The sequence below is a fragment of the Symphalangus syndactylus genome, chromosome 3, assembly GCF_028878055.3.
Source record: "Symphalangus syndactylus isolate Jambi chromosome 3, NHGRI_mSymSyn1-v2.1_pri, whole genome shotgun sequence".
NCBI lineage: Eukaryota > Metazoa > Chordata > Mammalia > Primates > Hylobatidae > Symphalangus > Symphalangus syndactylus.
In genome coordinates this window covers 49,545,982-49,572,350 of record NC_072425.2, presented here as the reverse complement: position 1 = coordinate 49,572,350, position 26,369 = coordinate 49,545,982, and the positions used below count along the sequence as shown (strand labels likewise).

The 26,369-nt window shown below is 53.9% G+C and overlaps 3 protein-coding genes across 24 annotated transcripts in view; 2 read left to right on the top strand and 1 right to left on the bottom strand.

The window, feature by feature from the left end:
• AOPEP (aminopeptidase O (putative)) overlaps nt 1-26,369 on the top strand; it is a 395,241-nt gene that overhangs the window by 364,211 nt on the left and 4,661 nt on the right. For 6 of the 13 annotated variants that reach the window (XM_055271836.2, XM_055271832.2, XM_055271843.2 and 3 more), the window contains 2 exons: nt 538-624; nt 7,781-8,255. In XM_055271836.2, the coding sequence (XP_055127811.1) occupies nt 538-624; nt 7,781-8,041 (348 nt within the window). In that variant the 3' untranslated portion in view covers nt 8,042-8,255. Of the gene's footprint in view, nt 1-537; nt 625-1,089; nt 2,080-2,413; nt 2,559-5,462; nt 8,256-26,369 lie in introns of those variants that run through there. The other 7 variants (XM_055271835.2, XR_008656596.2, XM_055271837.2 and 4 more) reach the window with 7 other exon arrangements.
• Nucleotides 2,565-8,255, top strand: LOC134736189 (histidine-rich protein PFHRP-II-like). Its single transcript, XM_063636222.1, has one exon. It carries the CDS (start codon nt 3,202-3,204, stop codon nt 4,312-4,314), a length of 1,113 nt encoding a protein of 370 aa, XP_063492292.1. The 5' UTR covers nt 2,565-3,201; the 3' UTR covers nt 4,315-8,255.
• FANCC (FA complementation group C) overlaps nt 15,536-26,369 on the bottom strand; it is a 226,300-nt gene continuing 215,466 nt past the window's right edge. For 8 of the 10 annotated variants that reach the window (XM_055271845.2, XM_063636219.1, XM_063636217.1 and 5 more), the window contains one exon: nt 20,347-23,054. In XM_055271845.2, the coding sequence (XP_055127820.1) occupies nt 22,911-23,054 (144 nt within the window). In that variant the 3' untranslated portion in view covers nt 20,347-22,910. Of the gene's footprint in view, nt 16,354-20,346; nt 23,055-26,369 lie in introns of those variants that run through there. The other 2 variants (XR_008656597.2, XR_010120015.1) reach the window with 1 other exon arrangement.

Here is a 26,369-nt window from a genome sequence, read left to right as displayed (position 1 = left end):
AACAGTGAAACACCCAACAGAAACACCTGCTTTTCTCTCTAAAGTTGACTGACAGCCCTAATTAGCAGTGTGGTTTCTTTCTTTAAAAAGTAAACTGACTGCACGGTGGCTCACGCCTGTAATCCCAGCACTTTGAGAGGCTGGGGCGAGCTGTTTAAGAGGTCAGGAGATCGAGACCAGCCTGGCCAACATAGTGAAACCCCGTCTCTACAAAAATTAGTGGGGTGTGATGGCAGGCGCCTGTAATCCCAGCTACTTGGGAGGCTGAGGCAGGAGAATCGCTTGAACCCGGGAGACGGAGATTGCAATGAGCCAGATCGCGCCACTGCACTCCAGCCTGGGTGACAGAGCGAGTCTCTGTCTCAAAGAAAATAAAAAGTAAAAAAAATAAAAGAAAATGTAAAACTAAGTGTGTCAACAATGCCAGCCCATTTGAGAGCACAGCTTTCTGGAATACAGAGGCTGCCCGTCACTGGGCCCGGTGGGCTGGGATGCCTGCCTGCTTGTCGCTCACTGGGCTCTCTCTTGTTCCTCCAGGTTCGCCATCGGTGGTGTGAACTCATTGTTAAGCATAAGTTCACGAAAGCCTACAAAAGTGTGGAGAGGTTCCTTCAGGAAGATCAGGTAGGTGTCATCTTTCAGCGGATGAGGATTCTGTAAAGGCTGTCCCTGCACTTCACACAGGAACCCACGTTCTCAGTATCTCTTTCATAACAAATAATTAAATCTCTTACAGAGATTCTTAAGGACTGGTAGGATCTTGGCTAACACTGATTCTTCTGAGCCGCTTTTTTCCTCTCTCAGTATCTTTGAAGGATTGAGTTGAGCACCTTCAGTGCCGCCTCGTGGCCCACACGTCATCCGATGCTGCGTGCTCACACTTCACGGCGTCTCCAGCACCTGCTAGGCCCTGCTTGTCCCTTGGTGATGCCGTGGGGTAGATCCCTGATTTCAGTGGCCCTTATTTAAAGTACACGTGCAAGTCAGACTGGGAGAGCCCCGACAGGACAGTCTCGGTCTGTAACTGCATCTGCCGTGGTGCACTAGGCGAGTTTCCTTCCTGTGAGAGCTTTTCTCACTGTTCACCAGGGACAGCAGTCACCTTCCTAGGAGCTCACAGGCAGTGCGCATGCGGGAGCGGATCTGGGGAGACCTTCATCGGCCGCCTCTGATGTCCGCAGTGTGTCAGGTCACCAACAGGTGTGTCCTGTAACACGTCACAGCCTCCCACGCCCTCCCCATTTCCCCACTCTCCACCCCCTCTGCCTCTGAACGAGTGGCCTGCCAAGCACTGTGGGTGACAGCATGGAGCTGCCTTCCAGCTGGGGTGGAGAGTGGGAGTGAGGCAAACAAAAGGACTTTTGATAGGGTCTCAGTGTGGGGGACAGCCAGCCAGTGAGGCCTGAGGCCTCATTATTCCCACAAAGAAAAGTACATGCGTTTGTACCAGAAGAAATGTCACATTTGCACAGCAGAGCAAGAGGTGTCTGGAAAAACATACAGGAGTATAAGGACAAAATTTAAGAGCAACTTTAAGGTCTATTCTAAAGACCAGAATTCACTGCAGTATATTTAGAATCGTGATCTTTGACAAATAAGGATCACCATGTCTGGGCTTTTTGGGGAAAGCACTTTTGAACCCTTAACTACGAAGTTTTGCTCTTGCGATGTCAATGAGACCCTTCTTTTAGTTTGCTCCAGCAGAATGTAACTGATGGCAAAACTAAGCCTGGCACAAGAGAGTAGGCAGATCCAGAGCAGGCCCTTGGGTCTTCCAGAACGTCCTTGGCTATTTTAAAAATACAGGAAAAATGCAAATGTGAGTGTTTGCGGCATTGTTCCCAAGCAGCAGAGCCGGTGCGGGCTGCGGTGCAGGGCTGTGGAGGAAAGGGTGCGGGTGGGGCGGGCGTCTCTGCAGGCATCGTGATGTGTCTCTGTTGCGGCTGCTGCCTGCTGTGCTCTTCGCTTCCCTGGCAGGTGAAGGACTTCCTGGGTGAGCTCAGACCAGCTACTCCTAGGGACACACTTTGCGGGTCAAGAGTCCCGCGTCTCTGTAATGCCACACAGGCTCTCCGCGTGGTAATTCTGGGAACCATCTCTGTCTGTTCAGAGCGTTCCTGACACGGCCATCGTGGTGGGAATGCCCGCTCATCGTTCTGTCACCAGTGAAATCGTCAGAGTCTGTGTAGAGAATTGGGAGCTGAGGATTCCTTGGGGTTTTGAGAACAAGGAAGAGACAGGGATTGCAGACTGCAGCTTCCAAAAGCACAGTCAGCGCACGGCCTCTGTCTTCTCTGGGGTCTTTGCAGTTTCTAGACTGCAAGTGTGTGGAACAAGCACAGACTGAGCTCATGTGTGCATGTGTGGGTGCCCACGCCTTCGCCTGATGCCCTTTGGCCTCTGTGCCCTGCAGGCCATGGGTGTGTACCTCTACGGGGAGCTGATGGTGAGTGAGGACGCCAGACAGCAGCAGCTCGCCCGCAGGTGCTTCGAGCGGACCAAGGAGCAGATGGATAGGTCCTCAGCCCAGGTGGTGGCTGAAATGTTATTTTAACGAGGTGATTCTCTCCCTTTGCTTTCTGTCATTTAGTTCTAACCAGATACTCCTCTTAGGAGCCAACTAAATCAGTAAGCCGAATGGTTAGCCAAGACTACCCGCAGCATCAGTAGTCGGCTCCCTGGCCCGGGGCCTGGAGAGTAACTGGCCAAGTGGGTGCTGGGCTGGTATGGGAGCCCAGGGTCCCTGGAGCACCTTGCCTGGCTGTGGCAGTCACCAGGAAGCAGAAACTGTCCACCTGGAGGCACAGCGGCGCTCCTTGGCACTATTTTGGCCACTTCAGGTTTTATAATCTGTAGGAACAAAAATTGTGGGGGAACATCTTGAGTAGGTTTAGAGATGGAATGGGAAGCCTGGCAGAAGCGCTGGTCCAGTCTTCAAGGTCACGGCTGACATAGGAGTTTAAGCGGCCGTGTGACTCCAAAGCCTTGCTTCTGCAAGCAGATGTTTTCTTCTAGCCATGTGTGAACTGGAGGTTCCTTGGGCTGTCCACGCCTGGTCATGGGCTGGCAGGAGGCTCTCCAGGCACACGCAGCACACACAGCACATGCACCACACGTAGCACACACACTGCATGCAGCACACACACACCACACAGCGCACGCACCACAAAGAGCACACAGCACACACACCACACACAGTGCATGCACCACACAGAGCACATGCGGCACACACAGCACACGCACCACACAGAGCACCCGCAGCACACACACCACGCAGAGCACACGTGGCACACACAGCACAGAGCACCTGCAGCACACAGCGCATGCGCCACACAGAACACTCGCAGCACACAGCGCACACCGCGCAGAGCACACGTGGCACACACAGCACACACACACCGCACGCACCACACAGAGCACATGCGGCACACACAGCACACACACCGCACAGAGCACCTGGAGCACCTGCAGCACATGGCACATGCAGCACACAGAGCACACGTGGCACATGCAGCACACACACCACACAGCACATGCACCACACAGAGCACACATGGCACACACCACACACAGCGCACACACCATGAAGAGCACACGGCACACGCAGCATACCACACACAGCACACGCACCACGCAGAGCACGCAGCACACACACCACGCAGAGCACACGCGGCACACGGAGCACGCCACACACAGCGCACGCACTGCAGAGCACCTGGAGCACCCGCAGCACACAGTGCACGCGGCACACGCAGCACATACACCACAGAGTGCACGCACTACACAGCACACGGTGCATGTACCACGCAGAGCACGCGTGGCACACACACCACACAGAGCACACACGGCACATGCAGCACACACACCACACACAGCACATGCACCACACAGAGCACACGCAGCACCTGCGGCATACACAGCACACACACAGCATACGCAGCCCACACAGCACACATAGTGCACATGCCACACAGAGCACCCGGAGCACCCGCAGCACACACACCACACACAGCGCACGCACCACAGAGAGCACACGTGGCACACACCACACACAGTGCAGGCACCACACAGAGCACCCGCGGCACACAGCACACACTACAGTGTACGCACCAGAGCACACATGGCACACACACCCCACACAGTGCACGCACCACACAGCACCCGCGGCACACACAGTGCATGCAGCACACATGGTGCACGCACCACACAGAGCACACGCAGCACACAGTGCACACAACACACAGCACACACAGCGCATGCACCACACAGGGCACACACAGCACACATAGCACACAGCACATGCACCACATGTAGCGCGCACACTGCATGCAGCACGTACAGTGCGCACACCACACAGAGCACCTGTGGCACACAGTGTACACACCACACCCAGCGCATGCACCAGAGCACACGTGGCACACACAGTGCATGCACCACACAGAGCACACGTGGCACACACAGCGCGCACACCACATGGAGCACCTGTGACACAGTGCACACACCACACCCAGCGCACACACCACACAGAGCACCCGCGGCACACGCAGCACACACAGTGCATGCACCACACAGGGCACACGCAGCACACACAGTGCATGCACCACACAGAGCACCCGCGGCACACGCAGCACACACAGCACATGCACATGTAGTGCACACACTGCATGCAGCACACACACCACACACAGCGTGTGCACCACACAGAGCACATGCAGCACGCACCACACAGCACACGTGGCACACACAGTGCACGCACCACACAGCACCCACGGCACACGCAGCACACACAGCGCATGCACCACACAGAGCACACGCGGCGCACACAGCGCATGCACCACATAGAGCACCCGCGCGCACACAGCGCACGCAGCACACGTGGCATATGCCCTCCATGACCTTGTGTCTTGAGGGCAGGTCCTACTTTTTGCTTTGTTGTGTTGGAGCGGAATTTCTCCCCTGGCTTATATTGGAGTGAGTCCTAGATTACTTAAATCACTTCCTCTGTTAATTGTGCCTGGAATTAACCTGTTACATTTACTTCCTAGAAGTTAGTTGCTCAGTATGGGTTTCTACACTATTAAAGCAACCTAGCAGTAGTACATAAGGTTTTGTTAGGACAGCTGTGAGATTTTTTTCTCTAACAGTCATCATCATTTCTCTGTCTGCTCCATTTTTCTTCAGTGTTTTATATGATATTAATAGGGATGTCTAATTTTGTCTCTTTAAAAAAACTATCAAATCTGAAGCATTTTTCATGTTATAGCTTCTCTAATTTTTCATGGATATTGAATATTTGGTGTTGATATTCATCACTCAGTTTTGAACATTGAGTTTTCTTCTAATGTTTTGTGCTTATGAAAACCATTTCTGTGTAACGTGTTTAAGTAGCTTATTTATCTGAAAGAACTCTAATAATGAAAAGAAATAAAAAGTTTTTCCGAAGCATGATCATATTCTTCCAGAAGAGTCAGGAACCATGTGTGCCAGGAAAGGGAAACGGGACTGAGCATCTCGTAGTGAAACGCCTGCTACAGACATGACCCGGCTCCGCTCCAGGATGGGCCGGCGGCACACAGACTGCGCACTTACCTCACTGCCGGCCTCATAATAGTAATCAGTGTAAATGGTGTTTCTCTTTCGTTTTGTTATTTCGTGGCGTTCGTGTTAAAGTGTGTGAAACTACAAGGCCAGCTAGTCCTTTCATCATTCCCTTCGGTGCAGGTTTTGGAGCAGCACTGCAGGGCACACCCCTCGCCACTCTTTATGTGGGATTTTTGCCCAAGCAGGCAAAGGAGTCATCTTGGTCACAAGTCTCCCCTTTCCCCCCTCTCCAACATCTTCGATCCTGTCCCCACCCCTCCAGATGCATCCAGGGGTTGCAAGCCTGCCCCCCAACCAGTCCCTGTGAGGAACAGTGGCCGGGATTGCTCCCAGGGCCCCTTCCAGCAGGGGGACCTCCTGACTTGAGAGTCCCCAAAGGCTTCCCAGGGCAGCTAGAATCTGCCTGGAGAGAGGGGATCTTGTCTCCAAGAGTTAGAGGCAGTAAACTAATAGCAAGGACAGCTGCCTTTAGCAATTGTGTGTGTTGCATGGCCGGTCCCTGCATTTTTCTTCAGTTCCAAAGCTGCACTGGCATTTTTATGGTCACCTCTGGAGTCTCTTTGATTCAAAAAACTATACCTCTAGGATGCCAAATAAACGAACAACAAACAGAAACTCCACCTGTTTGCTAGCATAACAGGCGTGAAGGCGGCAGTGTTGCCGGCGTCCTCCCGCGGAAGCCCGGTGCGCGCAGACAGCATGGGGCGGCGCTGCTCTCAGGTGCTCTGGCTGCTTGGGTTCCTGGCATGCTGATTTGTGACTTAAGATTAAAATCACATTGCCAGGGATTACCACGCAACCACGACCTTGGCTGCTCCTCCAGAAACTGTGGTCGCACTCACTGCAGATTGGAGAACAGGTGCATCTCGTAGCTCTTCTTTGGAAACAAAAGAAGCCACCAGCTGAGGAAGATGCTCACCGGTCACCGTCCCTTTATTTATGCCCAGCGATGACCTCTCTAACAAGGTGCAGAGCTTAGCTGATTGGTGAACAGTGATTGGTTTCCGCTTTGTTCACAGTGGCTAAGTTCTGCACCTGAAGAGAAGGTGAGATGGGGACAGTTAAGTTGGAGCCGCTGGGGCAGAGGCCGTTGCTGACGGGCCGGCCGCTGCTGCACAGTCAGCTTGAGTGCGGAACGCGATCCTGGAGGATGAGAGACCACTTGGCCCCAAGGATGCACTGTCTCCTGCCAGGAATGCTAGCCATGTACTGAGTCCTTAAGTCTGTCCACAGAAACATCCACTAATCGGACATCTGTCTGAAAGGTCAAATGTATTGAAAGTTGCAAAAATTATTCTTAGAAAAAACTGAAACCAAATGCATCACCTAAGTCGAGTGAAATCGTGGTGGCTCATGGCTGTGAGCGGGGCGGGGCGGGGCTTTCGGAGGAGCTCCTGTTGTTCTGGGCGCGGTGAACTCTTTCTTGTATTTGCAGTCCAGGCCTCCGCGTCTCCTGCGCCAGCGGACGGTGCCCACGGAGCTCCCAGCTGAGGCGCTGCTTCTCCGGGCTGTCGATTGGACCCGCCCTCCGGTGCCTACTGAGCTGATATCAGTTCTCATTTTACACACTGGCTCAGTTCAGCAGGAACAGGAGTCGAGCCCTTGAGCAAAAAGCCTTCATGTCTGTAAGTGCCCGAGGCTCAGGAGAGCTGGGGCTCCCACTCACGGCAGACAGGCCCGCGGCCACCCCGGCCCGGCGGCAGCACGGTGCCAGTCATCTGTATGTGCTCCTGCGGCGTGGGGGTTTGTAGACTCCGAAAACCCTGTTGGCAGAAAGTTAAGAGCTCCCAGGCCTGAAGGCGGGACACAGTGCCAGCAGGGGGGCATTTGCCCCCCATGTGTGAGGGAGGCAGGGCCCAGCTCTCCCACGGCAAGGTGAGCTGAGACTTTCTGAGAGCAGTTAGAGTGGGTGCAGGTCTGAAATGGGTACTCCTAGCAGCTATTGTGTACGCAAAGCCTGAGTACGACCTGCTGGTGTCACAGCCACGTGTGAGCAGGCCAGCATCACACGGCTCACTGTGACTCGTCCCTGAGACTGTGAAATGGGCCTGGGTCTCCTCCTTGTCCTGCGATTAAAGTCCTCTCTTGAAAGTGGAGAGCAAAGGCACACAGAGGTGCGCGCTCACAAGAATTCCTCCCGGTGACTGGGTAATCAGTGTTACTGCTGTTTCCTTTGCAGGAAAGACCACAGCGAGATTCTTTCATTCGTCTCCTCCTAGCCTGGGGGACCAGGCTCGAACTGACCTTGGACATCAAAGGAGGGATTATGTGGCTGCTAAAGCCATCAGCCCACAGCCCTGTTCACGTCTTGGTGCTTCTCTTTCCCAGAGGCTGGTCCCAGCCAGGCACACACAAAAGGCAGATTCTCGTAAACGCAGCCTCCCTCCCTGGAGGCTGCCTCCTGCCCTGGATCTGGAGTGGAGCTGCTCTGGGGTTTTGAGTTCTTCTGCACAGATGACTAAATATATCCAAGAGACATTGGAAAACCTGCTGAACATTTTACATTGGTCTGCTCAGCACATGGCTGGATGTGGATATTTCTGTAATTCCAGAAAGTCACACAGCTCCTCTGTACGAGACCAGTGGGTGCCATTTAAAAGAACGGGATGAGAATCTAAGATATATTATTAATAAATGTGACGGTTTTTTTTGTATACGTGTTTGCTTCTGAATTTCATACTGTTTAAAATTAATAAAGGCCAGGTGCGGTGGCTCATGCCTATAATCCGAGCACTTTGGGAGGCTGAGGCGGGTGGATCACGAGGTCAGGAGTTCGAGACCATCCTGGCCAACATGGTGAAACTCCGTCTCTACTAAAATACAAAAAATTAGTCGGGCGTGATGGCGGGCGCCTGTAATCCCAGCTACTTGGGAGGCTGAGGCAGGAGAATCGCTTGAACCCGGGAGGTGGCGGTTGCAGTGAGCCGAGATTGCGCCACTGCACTCCAGCCTGGGCAACAGAGCAAGACTCCATCTCAAAAAAAAAAAAAAAAAAAAAAAAAAAAACACACACAAGAAAAAGGTACTCTCCACATTCTGGTGTTCACCCCCCCCCCCCCCACCTCACTGGTTTCTCTGTTGTTTTCAAGGTAGTGTTCTCTTAGAAGCCTGAAAACAAAAGAAATTTGGCTGCGTGTGGGGCACTCTCTTCCGATAAAATGGAGAGCCTGGGCATATTCAGGCATCGTGGGAGTCTGGTGGTGTGATTTTTCTTTCTCCACAAGGTTTAGGGTATAGACAGAAGCTGGGCACTGAGCTTCCTTGGCACTGTCCATGGGGCAGAATGTTTGAAAATGCCTGGAGAAGGCTGTAGGAACGGGTGCAGCCATGGGCCCCGTGCCAAGCTGGGCTGAGCCTGAGTGCACCTCAACACACCCACAGTCTCCTCTGCCTGGCTCCAGGGGGTACCACAAATTCTGGCCTGTTTGGGGTGAAGTGGGGCTCTACCAGGGATCTCGTCAGAAGCTTTGGACTGGGAGGCCTTGGTCTCCAGAACTCTGTTGTCCCAGTGACTGATTCCAGAACGTTCTTAGGATTTGCTCTCTGCTGTCACATGCCTTTGTGTGGGACTGGATAGCTGGCTGTGCCATCGTGGAGGACAACTCGGAACTTGACTGTTATGTTTGAATAAATACACGACTGCAGCTTCCTGTGGAGACTTAGAATGAACGATGCTTTCTCTGTGTGTGCTGCTGCCTTTTTTTTTTTGTCTGTCTCTTTTTTTTTTTTTTTTTTTTTGACAGAGTTTCACTCTTGTTGCCCAGGCTGGAATGTAATGACACGATCTCTGTACACTGCAACCTCCACCTCCCGGGTTCAAGTGATTCTCCTGCCCCAGCCTCCCGAGTAGCTGGGATTACAGGCTCCTACCACCATGCCCAGCTAATTTTGTATTTTTAGTGGAGATGGGGTTTCACCACGTTGGTCAGGCTGGTCTCGAACTCCCGACCTCAGGGTGATCCACCTGCCTCGGCCTCCCAAAGTGCTGGGATTATAGGCGTGAACCACTGCGCCCGGCCTCTCTCTCTCTTTGCGCTTTCTAAGTGTGTTTGGCTTTCACTGAGGCAGAGCCGGGAAGGACCGTGGGAGCACCGGCCGCGCTACCCTGTGAGGCTCCCACTCCCACTATGTGCAGATGCTTGGCACCTGGAGCTCTCAAGAGCTGCGGGCAGCTCACCGGCCCAGTGGTTTGGGGTGACCTTGCTTATCCAAAAAGTGAAAGCCATGCTTTATCTTCTTTAGAAACCACTAAAGCAAAGCTGAACTGCTGAATAGGTGGGGTTCTGCACAAAGACCACTAATCCCCTGGCTCCTGTGAGTCACCGGGTCTTGTGACTTGCTTTGACCACCGGGGATCTGGCCAGTGGATGGCATAAAATTGGTGGACCTCATCAGAATCGGACACTGGTGTCACAGCTTTGGCCGAGGTCCTGCCAGGAGTCGGCCTTTGCTGCCTCCAGACCTGGGGGGCACCCTGCCCTTCCTGGGGCTGCCCCTGGAGGTGAAGGAGGGAGGAAGCCGGAGAGCAGCTCCTCCGCTCTGTCCAGGCAGGAGGCTCGCCAAGGCTCTGCGACTGCCCTCGCCGGCGTCCTTCACCCATGCCTCAGCTGACTCTGAATGGGTTCTGCCAGCTGCTCCTCTGGCATCTCCTAAGAGACTTGAGAGAACCTCCACCCAGGGCCTGGCAGAGAGGCCTCTAGATTCCAGCCTGAGAGCAAACCGGGGTCTCGGGGTCAGTAGACAGATGTTACCAGTACTCTTCCATTTTTAAGTGAAGTATCACATCAGAAACTAGCTCAGATCAAAGGGCGTGTGACAGGACTGAGGCTAGAAAGCTCACTGCCTTAGCCCAGCCATAGCGCCTTCGGAGAGCAGGGGTGTCTGCACGGGACACAGTAGTTCTGGATGAAGATGGGCTGTCTGGAAGAGCAGGATGTGGGTGTGCTGAGGAACCTGAGTTCCTACTGTGGATTCACCTGCCAAGTGGCAGGGTTTGAATGCAGGTCCACATGGCTCGGAGCTTTCCTCCACGCCACAATGCCTCCCCAGCTGTGGGCCCTTCGTTGACATCTGCTGAGGCCTCCCTGTCCAGGCACTCTTGGGGACACTGTCTTGTCACACTCAGCAGCCAAGACTTGAGAAGCCCCCCTGGGCCTTCACTCCTAATCCAGTCTGATGGAAGGGCAGGTTGGGTGGGGGCACGGGCTGCTTTGGAAAGCATGGAAACCTGAACTTGAATCCGCCAGTTAAGTGCTGTTTCCCGGCCTCAGCTCAGCAGCTCCCCCGTGGCCGACCCATGGGTGGGACCTGTCACAGGTTCTCAGTTAATCAGATGTGAAGATATTAGCTCCCCCCACCCCGAAACAGGCTGTAAGAAATAAATTGATAGGAACAACCTTCTTTACCAACAAGCCAACGCCTCCACTGAGCAGACGGACCCAGGACTGGAGGGTCCCCACAAGACACATGAGCTCTGTGTCTAGGTAGAAGCCAAGAAACACCTGCTCACATGGGGCTTGCTTAGGCTCCAAAATGACTTGGAGATGCCACGGGGTGGGGGAGCCCCATGGCTGTGCCCTGAGGCTGTGTGGGGCTAAACAGCACCGAAGGGCCACTGAGGGGCTGGAGGGCAGAGGCCATAACACGTCACCCTGGCCCCTGTGGCCTGCAGCCACTAGCAACGTCACAGGGCCATCTGTCCCCCGAGTGGTAGTTACGAACAGTTAACTGGGTTTGCCAGGTTTAATAAGAGATCGGGGAGAGGCAGCAAGTTAATGGGTTAATTGCCACTGTCCTCCAGGAGCACAAATGGCTGCCAGGTCCAGTCCTTCCCCCGAGGCCATGGAGATGCCAGTGTTTCAGCCTGCAGGAGCCGGGCAGCCCAGTGCAGGGCACTTCTCCAGAGGCCAGCACGTTTGAAACCAGTGTCCCCTGCTGCTGCCTCCAGCTGTCTGAACATAGGCTGCACCAACCTGTGGCTGGGCCCGGGCCCAGGGCCTGCTGCAGGAGGGGAGGTAGCCAGGGCATCTGAGGGTGACCCCAGCCCAGACGGCCCCCCCTCGATGGGAGGAAGCAGCAGTGACCACACTCTGCACTTGGTCGCCTGCAGGCCTCGCCAGCACCCTGGGGCCAGCCTAGAAAGGCAGCCCTCGCCTCCCTGCTGGGGTTGAGGGGACAGGAGGACCTCCCCAGCCCGGGGCTCTGGGCCACAGCCAGGGGATAAGGGCAAGGAATTCTGGCTGGACAAAGGCAAAAAGTGGGGCGAGGGAGGATACAGGAAGGAAATACCAGGGAAGACGGTCAGGTCTCAGCTCAGCTTCCTTTTGAGGATTAAAGGATTTTAAAGCATTTATTGGAATTTCAAACCAAAATATTGAAATAATAGCCTCCATCCTAGGCAAGGTGACTTTGTCTGCAGCATGGAGGGAGGCCAGCCATACCCAAGACAGGCCTGACAGAAAACCTGCCCTCTATGACGAAGAGGGGTCCGGGGGGAGCTGCAGCTTCCCTCTACCTCCATTCAGCCTGCAGCAGCCGGTGGCCGGGCCTGGGGGAGGCCGAGGGGAGGGAGCTGTGCCGCAGTGACCTCGCCAAAGGCAGCTGTGACCCACAGAGCAGCTGAAAGCAAGGCCAAGGGCCGCTTTCAAGGGACAGTTTGTTTAGAGTTCAAGTTCTAGACCAAGCACCTCCTTGTTCTGTAGATGGGGCCAGCAGAGGACTTGTGTGGGTCATGGGTTGGGGTGAGGGGAGATGCTGGCAGGGAAGGAGGGCTCCTTGGCAAGACAGTCCCACCCGGCAAGGGGCCACAGTCTGTCCTGGGATGCTCCTTCCAAGCAGAACTCTGGGTGCACAGGGCCCACCACACCCCATTCCCCAGAAGAAGCGGGGTGTTTCCTGGCACTTTGTCAGGGGTTGACATTAAAGTGTGGTGGCTCTTTGGTTACTTGGTGCCTTGGGCTGAGCCACTGCAGGCTCGCTCTGTGCAGGGCCCAGCCATGACAGGCACTCTGTATAGGGGCACGGAGATGGTGGCCACCCAAGAGGTTTGGGGGGCCTGGACGTTGAAAGGGCTGCCTGGACCTCCCAGGGTCGTTCCCAGCAGGACAGTGACCTTGGTCTCACTGCTTGGGCTCTGGAGGTTTATAAGGTGGAAGTGAGGAGAGGCCGGTTGTGACTATTCAGTGGCAGGGTTTTATAGATCTCTTCCCACCCTCCCTGCTGTCTGGGAGACTGATCACCTGATAGGCATTCTGTTCCAGTCGGATAACCAGACGGTGTGAGAAAGGCCGGCAGCCAAGCCTGGGGTGGAAAGGAGCCACCATAAAGCCACAGATGTCCCAAGACCAACTTGGCACGTGTGCATGTGTGCACCCTACCCCAACAGCCCCCATGGGAGGCCCAGCCTGAGAAGCCACTCTTGGGGCTGGGGGTGGGAAAAGGGGGTTGAAGCCTCGTGGTTCTCACATAGATCCAGAAGAGAAGAAAGGCTGAGAGCTTCGGTCACCAGGGTGTGGCCTGAGAGAGTTGCTGATGGCACCAGAAGCCTGTTCAAGGCTGTGTGTGTGTGTGTGTGTGTGTGTGCACACACTAGTAGGGAGAGGCAGTGCAGGGGTAAATGCAGAAATGCAGAGAAAGACCTCTGGCCACACAGTTCTGTCTAGTCCCAACAGCTTACAAGGAACCAGTCCGGTCCCTGCAGTGTTTGTTGAGATAAAACAAGGTCAGGGTTTGGCTTCTCAGCCCCAGGACTTAAATGGGGTGGGCCCAGGGGGAGCTGCTGTAAAGACCAGAGCCTCCCACCCCCGCCTGGGCCCACCCAGCGTCTGGCTGCTCCGCCACCCCTACCTGACCCTGGCAGTCGCTGCTGAGTGGGGCCTGGGGGCGGGCTTGGGGCTGCTCCCAGGGGGACTGTCCATTCTGAGTCTCCCACAGGCTCCCAACCTGGGAGAGGAGTGCCCAGCTCTGATCCTGCCTGGGGCCGCCTGCCCAGACAGCTCATCTGTGGCTTTGTCTGGGGCACAGAGGCAACTGGGTGTGCACCCTGCGGTTTCCATTTTCTTAAGCTTTCTTTGTGCTCCTTCTGCCTGTAATTTCTTTCAGCCTGGGCCTTTGTGGAATCTGTCCGCCACTTTAAAGCTCAGCCGAGGAGGTGCTTTTGCCAGCGGGGTGTGGGTAGTGTGCTGAAGCTGCCCGTGGTCAGAACCTAACTCGCTGCTAAGAGTCCTGAGTTCCAGAAAGTTCCTTTCTGCTCTCATAGTCCTCCCTTGCCACACGAGGTCTGACAGAAGTGCGTGTCCTGAAGACTGGATTGGACGCTCGTGGCGAGCTCTGAAAGGCAGGAGTCAAGGAAGCCCTCTCTGGCTAAGATACCACACTCTTCACCTGTGATCCCTGGGGTTTCCGCATTCTGACCCTATGATTTAAGTCCCCAGGGACTTCAGCAGCAGTTATGTTTAGGGAGGGAGGCTCAGGAAGAACGTGAATTATGGCATAACTCAGAGGGACAGAAAACCTGCCCTCTATGACGAAGAGGGGTCCGGGGGGAGCTGCAGCTTCCCTCTACCTCCATTCAGCCTGCAGCAGCCGGTGGCCGGGCCTGGGGGAGGCCGAGGGGAGGGAGCCGGAGTCCAACTTAGGCCGGAGTCCGTTTCAGTGATTGCTGATGGAACGGAACAAGTGTGCGTTTATGTTGGGTTGTAAAGAAAAGACAGATAATTTACGGGGAAGGAACTATAGTTTGATGATTGTATCTGCCTTACTAAGTTAAATGCTGTGGAGGAAGCAACTGCAGAAACTTGGTTTTAGCACAGCTGAGGCCGAGGACTTGCGTACAGGAGGAAAGCCATGATGAGCACAGGGCCCTGGCAGATGGAGGATGGGTCTTTGGAAAGCTGGGTCATGGCCCATAACAAATGTCAGGGCACATGCGTCCAGCCATAGTAAGTGGACTTTTTCTAGAAAATTCTGTCCAATGGTAGAACATAAGTCCTGTGAATAAGAAACAAAAGCACCACCACGCTGACTACGGTGCAAGGATCGCAGATGGTGCTGTCTCCTTTTAAAGTTACAGATGGTGCCTGGCCTCCTTCCCTTCAGGGCAGCGTTTAACAGCAGCCCTCTCTTAGAGCAAACAAGAGTCTTCCTTTGCATACTTGATAACGACAACTTATTTTTCTCATAGATCACACATGCAAACAAATATAGGTAATATGTAAACAAAAAGTAAGTTTTCTCTGCCTTTTCAGCTAGTCTCTTCCCCAAGTCACTATAATGAAGTTGATTACCGTCTCCACCCTGGCGCCGGAAAGCACATGTGCAGGCCCTGCTTTATACACGGAGGGAGGCACAGTGTTCACATGGGTCTAGATTGGCATGTACATAACGCTCGCTTCTCTGTGTCGATGGCTGCATCGCATGGACACGCTGTAACTCAAGAGGCGGTGACATCCGGCCTTCCGTGGGCTTCGTTCAAGTCCCAGCCCTGCTAGATGGCCTCAGTGTAGCCTTGGGCACATTATTCGGCCTCTCTGTGTTTGCATTTCCCCCTCTGTAAACTTCAGCTGACTTTGTTGGGTGAGTGAGTGTGAAGCGGACAGCAGGCCCGGGCTCGAGGGTAAGAGTGTGTGCTTGCTTGCACGCAGGCTTTTCCTTTTTTTCTTTCGTTCTTCTCTCTCTCTCTCTCCCCCCAACCCTTTCTTGCTCTTCTTTCTCTCCCTTTCCTCCCTCTCCGTTTCCTCTTTCATTTATATCTTTACGTGAACCTCTGAGCTGCCCCAGCGGTTGTTGGCTGTCGCATCCTGCACACGCACAGGCGCCGGCATATCCACGGGGAAAGCCCTAGATGTGCGCACTAGTGTGGATCCCTGCGGTCTGCAGTGGAGGGAGTGGGGTCAGGAGAACTGGGTGTCTGCTCCTTGAGAAAGGATATATAATCTTTTTCGATCTTAGTGCTTTTATTACAGCAGAATACACATAAGATTGACCAGTATAACCATGTGTGAGGACCCAGCTCAGCAGCCTCGGCATCTTCATTGTTGTGCAGCTCACCACCATCTGCAGAACTTTTTCATCTTCCCCAATGAAACGGGACTCATTCAACACTCGTGCCCCACTTCCCCTCCCCCAGGTCCCTGGGAAGCACCATGCAGCTTCCTGTCTCTGAGGCTTGCCTGTTTTAGGGAGCTTATATGAGAGGAGTCATAAAATCTTTGTCCTTTTATGTCTAGCTGATTTCGTTTAACATAAAGTCTTCCAGGTTCCTCCATGCTGTGGCATGCTCAGAATCTCCGTTTGTTTTTGTTTTTTTTTTTTTTTTTTTTGAGACAGAGTCTCGCTCTGCTGCCCAAGCTGGAGTGCAGTGGCGCGATCTTGGCTCACTGCAGCCTCTGCCTCCCGGGTTCAAGCGATTCTCCTGCCTCAGCCTCCCGAGTAGCTGGGATTACAGGTGTGTGCCACCATGCCCAGCTAATTTTTGTATTTTTAGTAGAGACGGGGTTTCACCATGTTGGCCAGGCTGGTCTTGAACTCCTGACCTCGTGATCCGCCTGCCTGGGCCTCCCAAAGTGTAGGATCTCTGCCTTCTAAGGCTGAGGACCATCCTGCCGTTCACACAGACCGCGTTGCCTTTCTGCACTGGCTTGGCTGCTGGCGGATGCAGCTATCTCTGCCTCTTGGCTGTCCAGGAGAGCACTGCTAGGAACATGGCATCCAGGATTTCCTCAGCTGTTACTTTGCATTCTTTTGGGTAAACATCTAGAGGCAGAATGGATAGATCAGAGTTCTAGGTTACCATACTGTTTCCAGGGTCAATTTTCTATTTTGATTTTTTTCACCCTATCTTATGGTGCTGATAAATTTGGATATTTGACAGGCTGTCCTCCAAAAAGGTGATACCAGTTTCCTTTCCCTTCCTCTACCTGTTCCGCACTCTGTCACCAGCATGGGGAGCGTCAGCCTTGAGTGTTTCCCAGGCTGCTGTGGAGATGGTTGGGAGCACCTGGGCTTCTGCTACGCTGTGGAAAAGCCCCTCCCATCCTGTTCCCTGTGTCGTGTGTGTCCCTGCCCGTGTGTCTTGAGCTGGCAGCCGTTTCCTTACTGATGTGTAGAAGAGCTTTAGAAGTTAGGAAATTCGCTTTTTCGTGTGCTGCGAATACTTCTTCCCTCAGTTTACCATGTGTATTGAGATACTTTGGTTAGTCTGCTTTTGATTTCTGTATGGCCAGTTTTACCAGCCTTCTCTCCTGTGGTTTCCTGCTTTTGCGTTGGGCATGGAAAGGGTTCCCTGTGGCAGACACAGCCAAGGGAGATGCGTGGGGGGTCCCCACAGCCTGGCCTGAAAGGAGGCATGGAAGTCTGCAGGGGGTCCCCACGGCCTGGCCTGAAAGGAGGCATGAAGTCCGCAGGGATGCGCTGGAGCCTTGGGTCCCGCCCCCACCTCGCAAGATCGGCATCCTCTCAGCTCCCCTTCCTCCCTCCACAGGACTGGGGAGTCTGCCCTGAAGCAGTGACCTGCAGGCAGGGGTGTGGGTGTGCTGGGAGGGAGTGGCCAGGGCTGGACAGGGTGTGACCATCTGCAAACCACTGAGGAAAAAGAAGTTCTAAATGAAAGATCAGAAAACGCCTTCTGCATTTTGGGAGGAGGGAAGCTTCAATTTTATAAGCTAAATCCTTATTTATCTAAGTAATACAGCATCTCCCCAGAGTGGCTGCAGCCTCCCTGCCTCTCCCAAGCAGGGGAACTGCTAGAGGCTTCTCAGAACACACAGATCCCAGAACTAGCTGTGCTCCAGATGCCAGTGCTGGGGAAAGGCAGAGGGCTGGGGAGCTTATTCTGTAGCAGTTTTACTCCTGATACCATCCTTTCCCCGCTGATGGCAATGTCTTCATCTTATACTAAATTCTGTGCATGGACACGCCATTTACTCGGTGGGAGATGGTGTCTGAAACCTGGGCAGTGAGTAGCGGGGAGTGACAGGGCCAGCTTTTTGGCTCCCCGACAGGCTGGATGTGGAGGTGGGAGAAAGGGAGGGGTCAAGAGTGGCTTCAGAACTCGCCAAGTCCCTGGCAGGATGGAGTGGCCATCGGCAACATGGGGAGCCGGTGGGTGCGGGAGGTGGGTGGGGCAGGTGGGCCCGCCTGGGATGTGGTAAGCAGAGAGGGTCCTCACACCGCCAGTGGTGATGCCCAACAGGCGGTGGGCTCTCCGGGCTGGCGAGCCAGGAGCAGGTGTGGCCCCTCTGCCTAGAGATGCCACGTGAAGCCACGGGCAGGACAGGGTCCAGCCTCTGGGTGGAGTCCAAGGGCGCCCACCAGGAGGGGGTCAGGAGAAGAGGAGGAGCATGTGAGCTGGGAGGAGGTCGGCCCATGAGGCCTGAAAGCTGGCCGCTGGCTGCAGCCGTGGGGGCCCTTTCAGCCCCACCCACGTTTCCCTTCATGAGAACCTCACACCAAAGTATGTGTCAGTGCGCAGTACGCTTCATGACGCTTCACGACGCTTCACTTTCAGAGCTTGCCTGGCTGTTCATGAACGTTTACTGTCCATATGAATGTTGGAATCAGGTTGTCTATTCTCTAATTCTGTGTCTACAACCGTTAGTGTCTGTGTCCAGGATGTCGTTCCAGAGGGAAAGGCCAGCAGTTACAGCAGTGCCCTCGGTTGGAAGGGGATTGGGCAATGTCTGGAGAAAGTTTTGTCACCACTGGTAGAAGGGGTGCACTGGCACCTGGTGGTGGAAGCCAGGATGCTGCCAACACCCTGCAGTGCACAGGACACCCCCACAACAGGGAGGCATCTGGTCCAAAGTGCTCATGGTGCTGCATTTAAGAAACCCAGATTTGGGTGCCTACAAAATGTCTTTCTGAAAATGCTCGCCTCTGCCTGTTCTTCTGGTGCTGGCTGCTGGGCTGTTTCATGGGATGCAACCTTCTAAAATGCTCTGGCATAGGCTAAAGTATAGATGCTGTAATGAACTGGAGACATTTTTATTGTCTCCATCTGCTCAGTGTCTGGCCCCTTCCTGTAGTTGGGTGATGCCTTTGGTGGTATCCAAGGTACCCAACAACGTTACAGAAGCTGAAGCCAGATGTGTGCTTTCCCAGCATCCCTGGCAGGCCTTTGACCCAGGCTCCTCCATCCAATGCACCTGGGCGGGAGCACGGAAAGGAGTGGGCACAAGGGCCTTTCTCCTGGCTGGAGTGGGGTCCGGAAAGGCTGGGCAGCAGGACTGGCCTTGCCAGAGCATCTGAAGCAAGGCTGGGACTGCTACTGGCTGGCTCACACCAGGCCTTGTCGGCCCAATACCTTTTTCATCAGTTCCCCTTTACTTTCAGCAATCAGTGCACATTTCTGTTGCTTGCAACCAAAAGTCCTGGGTGTACAAATTCCCCGCCCAGAACAGCAAGTGCAGTAAGATACCATGACAGGAGCGGGAGGGAAGGCCTTTGCTATGAGCTCTCTTTGTTACCAGTTCGGGCTTGAGGGGTGTGATTTGGACCCATGGTATAAACAAATTGTGGAACTGGATTTTAGGAGGAGGCTTGAAGACACGTTATGTACTTACTGTATCTTAATTTTCGTTCTTTGGTTGTAAAATGGCTTAGCGATGATTAATGACTTAGGATTTTTGGACAAAATCTATGGATTTCCCAACGTTTGGCAGAGGGAAGAACTTTAGCACCTGAGCCCCTGGGCTGGGGGAGGTGGTCCTGGGCTGGAAACAGAGGAAGAAAAAGGCTAGGGGAGAAGCACGGGGAACTCTGTTTCTCTTCTTCCTTGGAAAGCAAAACAATTTTGGATTCCTTGTTGAATAAGGAGAACATTCTTCACATTTGCTCCCACTGTGCAAATCCTCCAGCGCATCCGCTGTCCTCTGGGCAGCGTAAGGCCAGGCTCGGTTTTCACTTTCCTGCGTTTCGGGTGGATTCACTCTGCCAGGCTCACCAAGGTCCCTTCTTCTCCACCTTCCCTGTCAAGGCCTGTTCGTAACTTCTCCACTTCAACAGAAAACTCGGCTTCCTCCCATCCCCTGGACTAGCTCCCATTTCTGTCCTAGCACCTTGTCCCAACACTTAAGACACCAGGCAGGACAGGGTGAAGAACAAACCACAAAACCCTGCCAACCATGGCTGCTCCAGTAAGCGGCTCCTCAGGAGTGTCTTAGCATTTCCTGTCTGTCTGCTCCCTCAGATGCCCTCCTGACCCCGGGAGGGGCCCTAGTCTCCCATGTCCGGAAGCATGGGGAGCGCTGGAAACCCCACTGGAGCGGGGGTCCTGGGGGTGGCCACAGCACTGCTTGCCTTGGCCGCATCACTCATACCTCCCAGAGGGGCCTGTGGGGCTGGAGAGCGAGGGGACAGCAGCCTGTGAAACAACAGAGCAAGCAAGAGTGGGTGGGCTATGCTGGTGGGACGAAGCCTTCAGCTTCGGGGATCAGGGAAGAGACAGAACAATTCAAGTGAGGCTTATGGTCAAGCCTGGCTTAGAGAAAAAACAGATATGAAACGCATGTAACCTGATTTTAGCAGGCCCTGCCGGATGCCTACCTTTGTCCTCCCGCTTCCTCCTTGGTGACAGGACCCTTAGTTTTTAGGTATTTGGTAGCAAGGTTCCCAGGCCCAGAGGCTAAGCCATCCTCGGTCTTTTCCAGGGCACATCTAGGTTTTGTGAGGCCCGAAGCTTCCACTGTTTGGGGCCATCGGGGGAGCTTTTTCTTGAGAGAAGGATTGTAATATTTAATGGATACAACATTAGGTGCAAATTGAAGTTTTATTTAGAATGAAAAAATAGACAACAAATTACAGATTTTAAAGAGCTAAAAAATTCCACAGATGTCACGGAGTCCAGGTGAATAACAGCCTGGTTGGAGGGGCGCTCTCCGCCTCTTCTGTATTTTTGGCTCTCTCTGAGGGTAGTGGTTTTACCAGCATGCTTTATCAAAAACTATCAGGGAGAGTCTAGAAAAAGTCCTGCTAGGGTAAGGTCAGATTCCGGGCCCTGTCGCACCTCTGAAGACCTCGGTCCAGTTCCTTCCAGGGTGGCTTCAGGCCTTGGCATCCCTGCCTCCCTGCGGCTGCCCCTGTGCCCCGGCCCCGCCAGCGCCGTCAAGGCCTCCTCGGCTACGCCGCGTCCCTGCCCAGCATCTCGGACGCCGTTCCTTCCCGGTGGCACCTGCCTAGACTTTGCCGAAATCGAAGGCAACAGGAGGAGGAGGTGGGCTTAAGAGCACCTGCCCGGCCACCACCTGTCCTGGAGGTGGAGGGAATGGCCGAGGGGTGGCTCCCCTGGCTCCCCACCTTTGAGCATCTCTCAGGCCGGGAAAGGGCAAAGGGCCACATGAAGCCAGCAGGCACCTCAGTGCCACGTCCCCAGAGGGACAGTCCTCCCACCCAGGAACCCCTGGAAAGGACCACTGGCAAGGCCGCCTCCACCATGCCTGCGAGAGGACTCGGCAGCTGTGAAGGAACTGGGAGATTCTGCAGACAGGCCGAGGTCAGGGCTTCCAGGCTAGGAAGAAGTCTTCCAGACGCCTAGCTTCACCAGTCCCAGGTGGAGAAGGAAGGAAGGGGCATGGGCAGAGGCCTGGCAGGGGAGGAGGGAGAGGCCAACCCTGTACACAGGACCACAGGACAGGGTGGAGGACTGTCCCAGGAATCCCTCCACAACAGGAGGCCTGGTCCCAGTGGCCCCTCTCTCTAGCGGTTCCCTGCTGCCACCATGTCCACAGAGGAGTCACAGCTTCCATGGCCCAGCCACAAGTTCTGGCTCAAAGTCAGAACAGGAGAGAGGCCCTCAACTCCAGTGAAGCATGCAGCTCCTTTTTCAACCCCAGCACTTCTGACGAAGCATGTTTGTTATATGAAGGCAAGGATCATGATGGCACGAAGCGTGTTATATGAAAGCAATGATATTTTGGCTGCCACAAAAATATTTTACCAGCACACCCTTCTGACTGCAGCATTTCTGAGAAGAAAGGCTCAGGTGAAAAGTTCCTGGAATTTTCCAGATCTTCAGGTGGATCTATTTATTAGCATTGCCACATACCGAAAAAAGGAATTTCCCTAAAGGTTAACTTCTAATCCAGCAAAAACTTTGCTCATACCTCAAAACGGAGCCAAGACTCAGACTAATACACATAAATCAAAATAGACAAAAGCAAGTCTTGACTCACTTGACAAACAGAATAGACACAAAAGAATGTACAACCAATACAATTCCAGAATGTCCCTGAAAGGAAAAAGCATCTTCTACTGACATGAAATAAATGTTACCCTTGAGATTACACTAACAATGCCTTTTTTTAAGAGAGGGTCTCGCTCTGTTGCCCAGGCTGGAGTGCAGTGGCATGATCTCGGCTCACTACAACTCCCACCTCCTGGATTCAAGCGATCCTCAGGCCTCAGCCTCCTGAATAGCTGGGATTACACGTGCACGCCATTGCACCCTGAGAATTTTTGTATTTTTAGTAGAGATAGGGTATTGCCATGTTAGCCAGGCCAGTCTGGAACTCCCAAAGTGCTGGGATCACAGGTGTGAGCCACTGTGCCCAGCCAGGCCAATTCTTTATCAGGAATTTCCAATTCCCATTTCCGTTTAACAAGAGAACTGAATTAATCCTGCCTTCTAATGTTTCTGGAACACATCCTCTACCTTCACCTGCCGGCTCCTCTGATGTCCCAGGGGCCTTTTGGTAGCAGTCAGCATTTAGCAAATACAGAGTGGAAAGAGTGTGCAGGAGGCCCGGACTTGGGTGTGCTGTCTGTTCCTGTGGCCTGTCGGGCAGGTCCAGGGAGACACAAGGGAAGCCTGGGGGACCCTGACTCCCCTTGAAGAATTTCTCCATACAGCAGGACAGTGTGGCTTTATCCCAGATCCCTGACTCCTAAAAAGAGTCTAAAAAGAGCTAAGTTCTCTCTAAATTCTTTAATGGTTCATGACCAAATTCTTGGTTCTAAGACTTTGAATTTTTAAATAATAGATGCGCATCTTGGGTAAAAACTAGAAACCTGTTCTCCCACCCAAGCCTTTGCTATAGTAATTCTCAAGCTGATGGTCTGGCCGGGCGGGCACCAGGAGCGCCAAAGGCTCACTTGAGTCGTTAGTAAACATGTCTGACCGAGTCTGGGCTGAGGGACCTGGCTCTGCATTTTGTAAAATAAGATACTAGCAGATCATCCCAAGATGTGTACAGCTCATTCTCACAGCCCAAAGAAGGCACTTACTCCACAAATGCGTGGCCACAGGTCATCACCTGTCCTGTGGCCCTGGTGAGCCTGATCCCTCTCGCTGGGCACCCACACGGCCTGCGTGCCTTCTAGACTTGAGTTCGCAGCTCTTTAAGGAGCTCTCGGGCCAGTTTTTCTGATCTAGGGCTTTCAATGCCAAGACGATTCCATCTGTACAAGGTCTGGTCAAGAAAGCCAATGATCTCGTGAGTTATCTCAGCAGTGTGAGCCATCTGCAATCAGGACAGAAGAGAAGGCAAATTAAAACACTTTCCAGACAGATTTGTCCTTTGTCCAGACCATAACCACCCAGTCCCTGAAAGAAGCCCTATCCCGCATTTCCATCAGTTCCAAAGTAAAGCACTAGGGGCTCTTATTTGCAAGATGATTAGCACAGCAAGTCTGTCTCCAAGGCTGGCTACACAGTGAGCGGTGCCATTTCCTAACAAGCCTCCTCGCATTGAGCTCAGCTGCCAACAGCCTTAGACTCATAAAGGCCACAAACAAGTGCTGCTTGCAATCAGAAGTGCTTCTCGGAATGCCAGTCACAAGTTGTGGGATGATCGGCTGTGGGGAACAAAGGCAAATAAGCATGCTGTGGCTTGACTTTCTGCAAAAGGCTCACACGAATATGAGAATTGGAAAATACCACCTGTTTTCACAGAAACAGCCCCTGGCATCCCTGGGCTAGCAACCGGACCTACTTGCTTTTTAATAGGCCTCTAAGGTTTTAACACCTGATTCTTGAGGGAGAGCAGGAGACACAGACTAAAGGCATTCGTACTTGTTGGTGCCTGTAAGTAAGTATTTTCCTAAAAACTTCGGTTAAGAAAAAAGGAAAGGGTGAGAATCTTACAATTTAGCTGTGTGGGGAATTGATGGTTTTTTAAACACAAGCAGTATTAAGAAGGCTTAAGTTTTTGAAAGAGTAACCAATATATTCACTTAGTGTGTGTCAGTTTATACAGAACCCGCAAATGTTTAATTAGCCAGAGCAGCCCAAGGTCAGCTTCCCCTGGAAGAGTTGGGCCATTCTGGGAGGGTGAACAACTGCCTTGGTTTTCCCGGGACTATTCTGGTTTTACTGCCTCAGGTCCAACAGCCCAGGACACCCGTCAGAACTGGGCCTTCCACCTCCTGACCACCACTAAAGGGAGCCTCTTGTCGCATGCGCACTGTGTGAATGGCAGCGTGGGGACGCAGAGCTAAGAGTAAACGACGTGGGGCGGACCATGACGTTCGCTCTCCTTGGCCCCCGCTGGCAGCACACAGGGCCTGCAGCCGGCCTGCAACGAGCCCGCCAGGGTCAGTGCAGCCAGCACGGGGGCTCCGGATGTAGCCCCGGCGCGTGCCAGTGTGTCCCTGGGCATCTGTATTGCTATCACTTGGTTTTTACTCAGAAATGACAAGCACATAATGCTGATGGCCTTTGGCAGATGCAGCCTGTCCTTCATCAAGGAAACAATGTGAGCCTGGTGTGGACCCCTTTCAGAGTTAATATACCACCCAGGCCCTGAGCTCCTGGAGGACCGTCCCCTGCTCAGGGGCTGACCATGCCCATGCTGATGGGCTTGGCCATGTCTGAAGAAAGGCTGAGTTGTCATTACAAATCCAACCTTGCATCTTCCTTACACATCAACACTCCCGGGTGGGCCCCTTCCCAGTTCTCTAGTCACATGCAAAAATTCGCAGCCCTGCAGCCGCCTGGAAAACCTGCCTCCCTGCTGGCCTTGGCTGGTGCGCCAAGAGTGGGTTCAATTCATTTTGAGTTCAACGACTACAGAATTGAATTCTGCATCTCGGAATCTTGCTAACTCTTGCTGTTGTTGCTGTGGCCCAGCAGCAGGAGGCAGGAGAGAGAGAAGTGTGAATCCAGGCCAGGACAGGAGGTGGAGCCCCAGGGGTGGACTCCACGCAGTCCCCTGCTCTGTGCCGGCCTCCTGCAGACACAAGTGAGGGAGCAAGTGGATGGCTGGGGCAAGGCAGAGGAGTGCCTGGCGAGAGGCCAGGAGCCAGAGAGGCAAGAGAACCGTAGGGATGTTGGGCAGGGCCTCGTGGATGGAGTTCTGGGGAAAATCGGAGGGCCAAAGTCAGAGAAGAGGATTCCAGGACAGCCAGGGAGTGGACCTCCAGGTGCCTGGAGAAGAGCCCACTGTGCAGAGCTCACAGCAGAGGCCACACAGGAGGCAGGCTGTGGGCAGATGGGGCTGCAGGACCAGTGCGTCCTTAGGTCAGATGGAGCCACTCGCTCAAGCCATCTCCAACAGGGTGCAAGGGCTCTGAAGAGAGACAGAGGCCTTTGCCTTGAGCTGGCACCGCTCTCCAAATCTGGATGCCAAGACAGAGGGCAGAGCCTGGGACCAGCCGGGAGGTGGCTGTGCTTGGTCCTGAGGGTGGAGAGACCCAAGCTGCAAGAGGGAAAGGCCGTCCCACCAAAGCAACCATCTGGCCACCACCTGCTCGTGGGCCAAGCAGACCCGGCCCTTTCCAAGGTGCTGTTGGCAGAGGAACTGACAAAGGCCAGGAGAGGCAGGTGTGGTGGGAGGGATCCTTCCCCGGAGGCCCTCAATGCCATGCGGCCACCGCAGCGAAGGCTTCTCATTAGGAAGACTGATGTGTCAATAAAGATGGTTTCAAAACATCCGAAAAGACAGCACCCAGGAGGCGCTTTCACCACGATGGGTGCCCAGATGGCCAGCATCCACCCCTGACGGAGTCAGTGCATGAGCGCCACACTGGCGTCTGCTCCGGTAATGAGCTTCTGCTGTGTGTGTCTTCTCTGTGGCGGAACTGACTTGGGGGATGTGATGACAAAGCACTGGGGCCCTCCGCACTCTTGCGGGTTCCCATGTGGATCAGCAGAAGGGGCTGAACCACGTGTCAGGATGGGCTGCCCAGCACAGGACGCAGGCTGAGCCTTGCAGCATCTGGCCTCTTACTCCCAGCAGTGTCTCTGGGCCCAGTCTTGAGGGCAATCTGCTTTGAATGTGGACTGAAAGTTTCCTCCGAGTAGACGGAAACGTGGTATCAGGATAACCGAAACAGAGACCTGGGTGTCTCTAGGGTGCTTGCTCTGGGTGATTTTCTCTCATACCCTGTGGGCAGGGCTGGAGCCACCAAACTCCCATGCTGACCCCCGCTGCTAAGCAAGCCAAGCTCAGGCCCTGGGCAGCTTCTCCACTCACACGGGCCACAGGGTTGGGGAGGAAGTGCCTGAGCTGGAATTGTCCTTGTCACAGGGCAGGGCTGACCATCTCCCCACTGCCACTCCCCCAGCCCCCCATAAGCACCTTCCCACTGTTTCTGCGAGTTCTACTTTTTAGATCCCACCCATAGGTGAGAGCATGCATTTGTCTCTCGCGTCTGGCTTATTTTGCTCAGCATAAAGCCCTCTAGGTTGGGCCGCATTGTTGCAGGTGTGCATTTTATAAGAGTACACAATAGATTCTCGAAAGCATTCTCACTGTGCTGGGGCCAGGCCCAAAGAGATGGCACCTGGCATGTGGCAGCCAGTCGTCTTCAGCCCTGGGCTGCGCTCAGGACTGGGA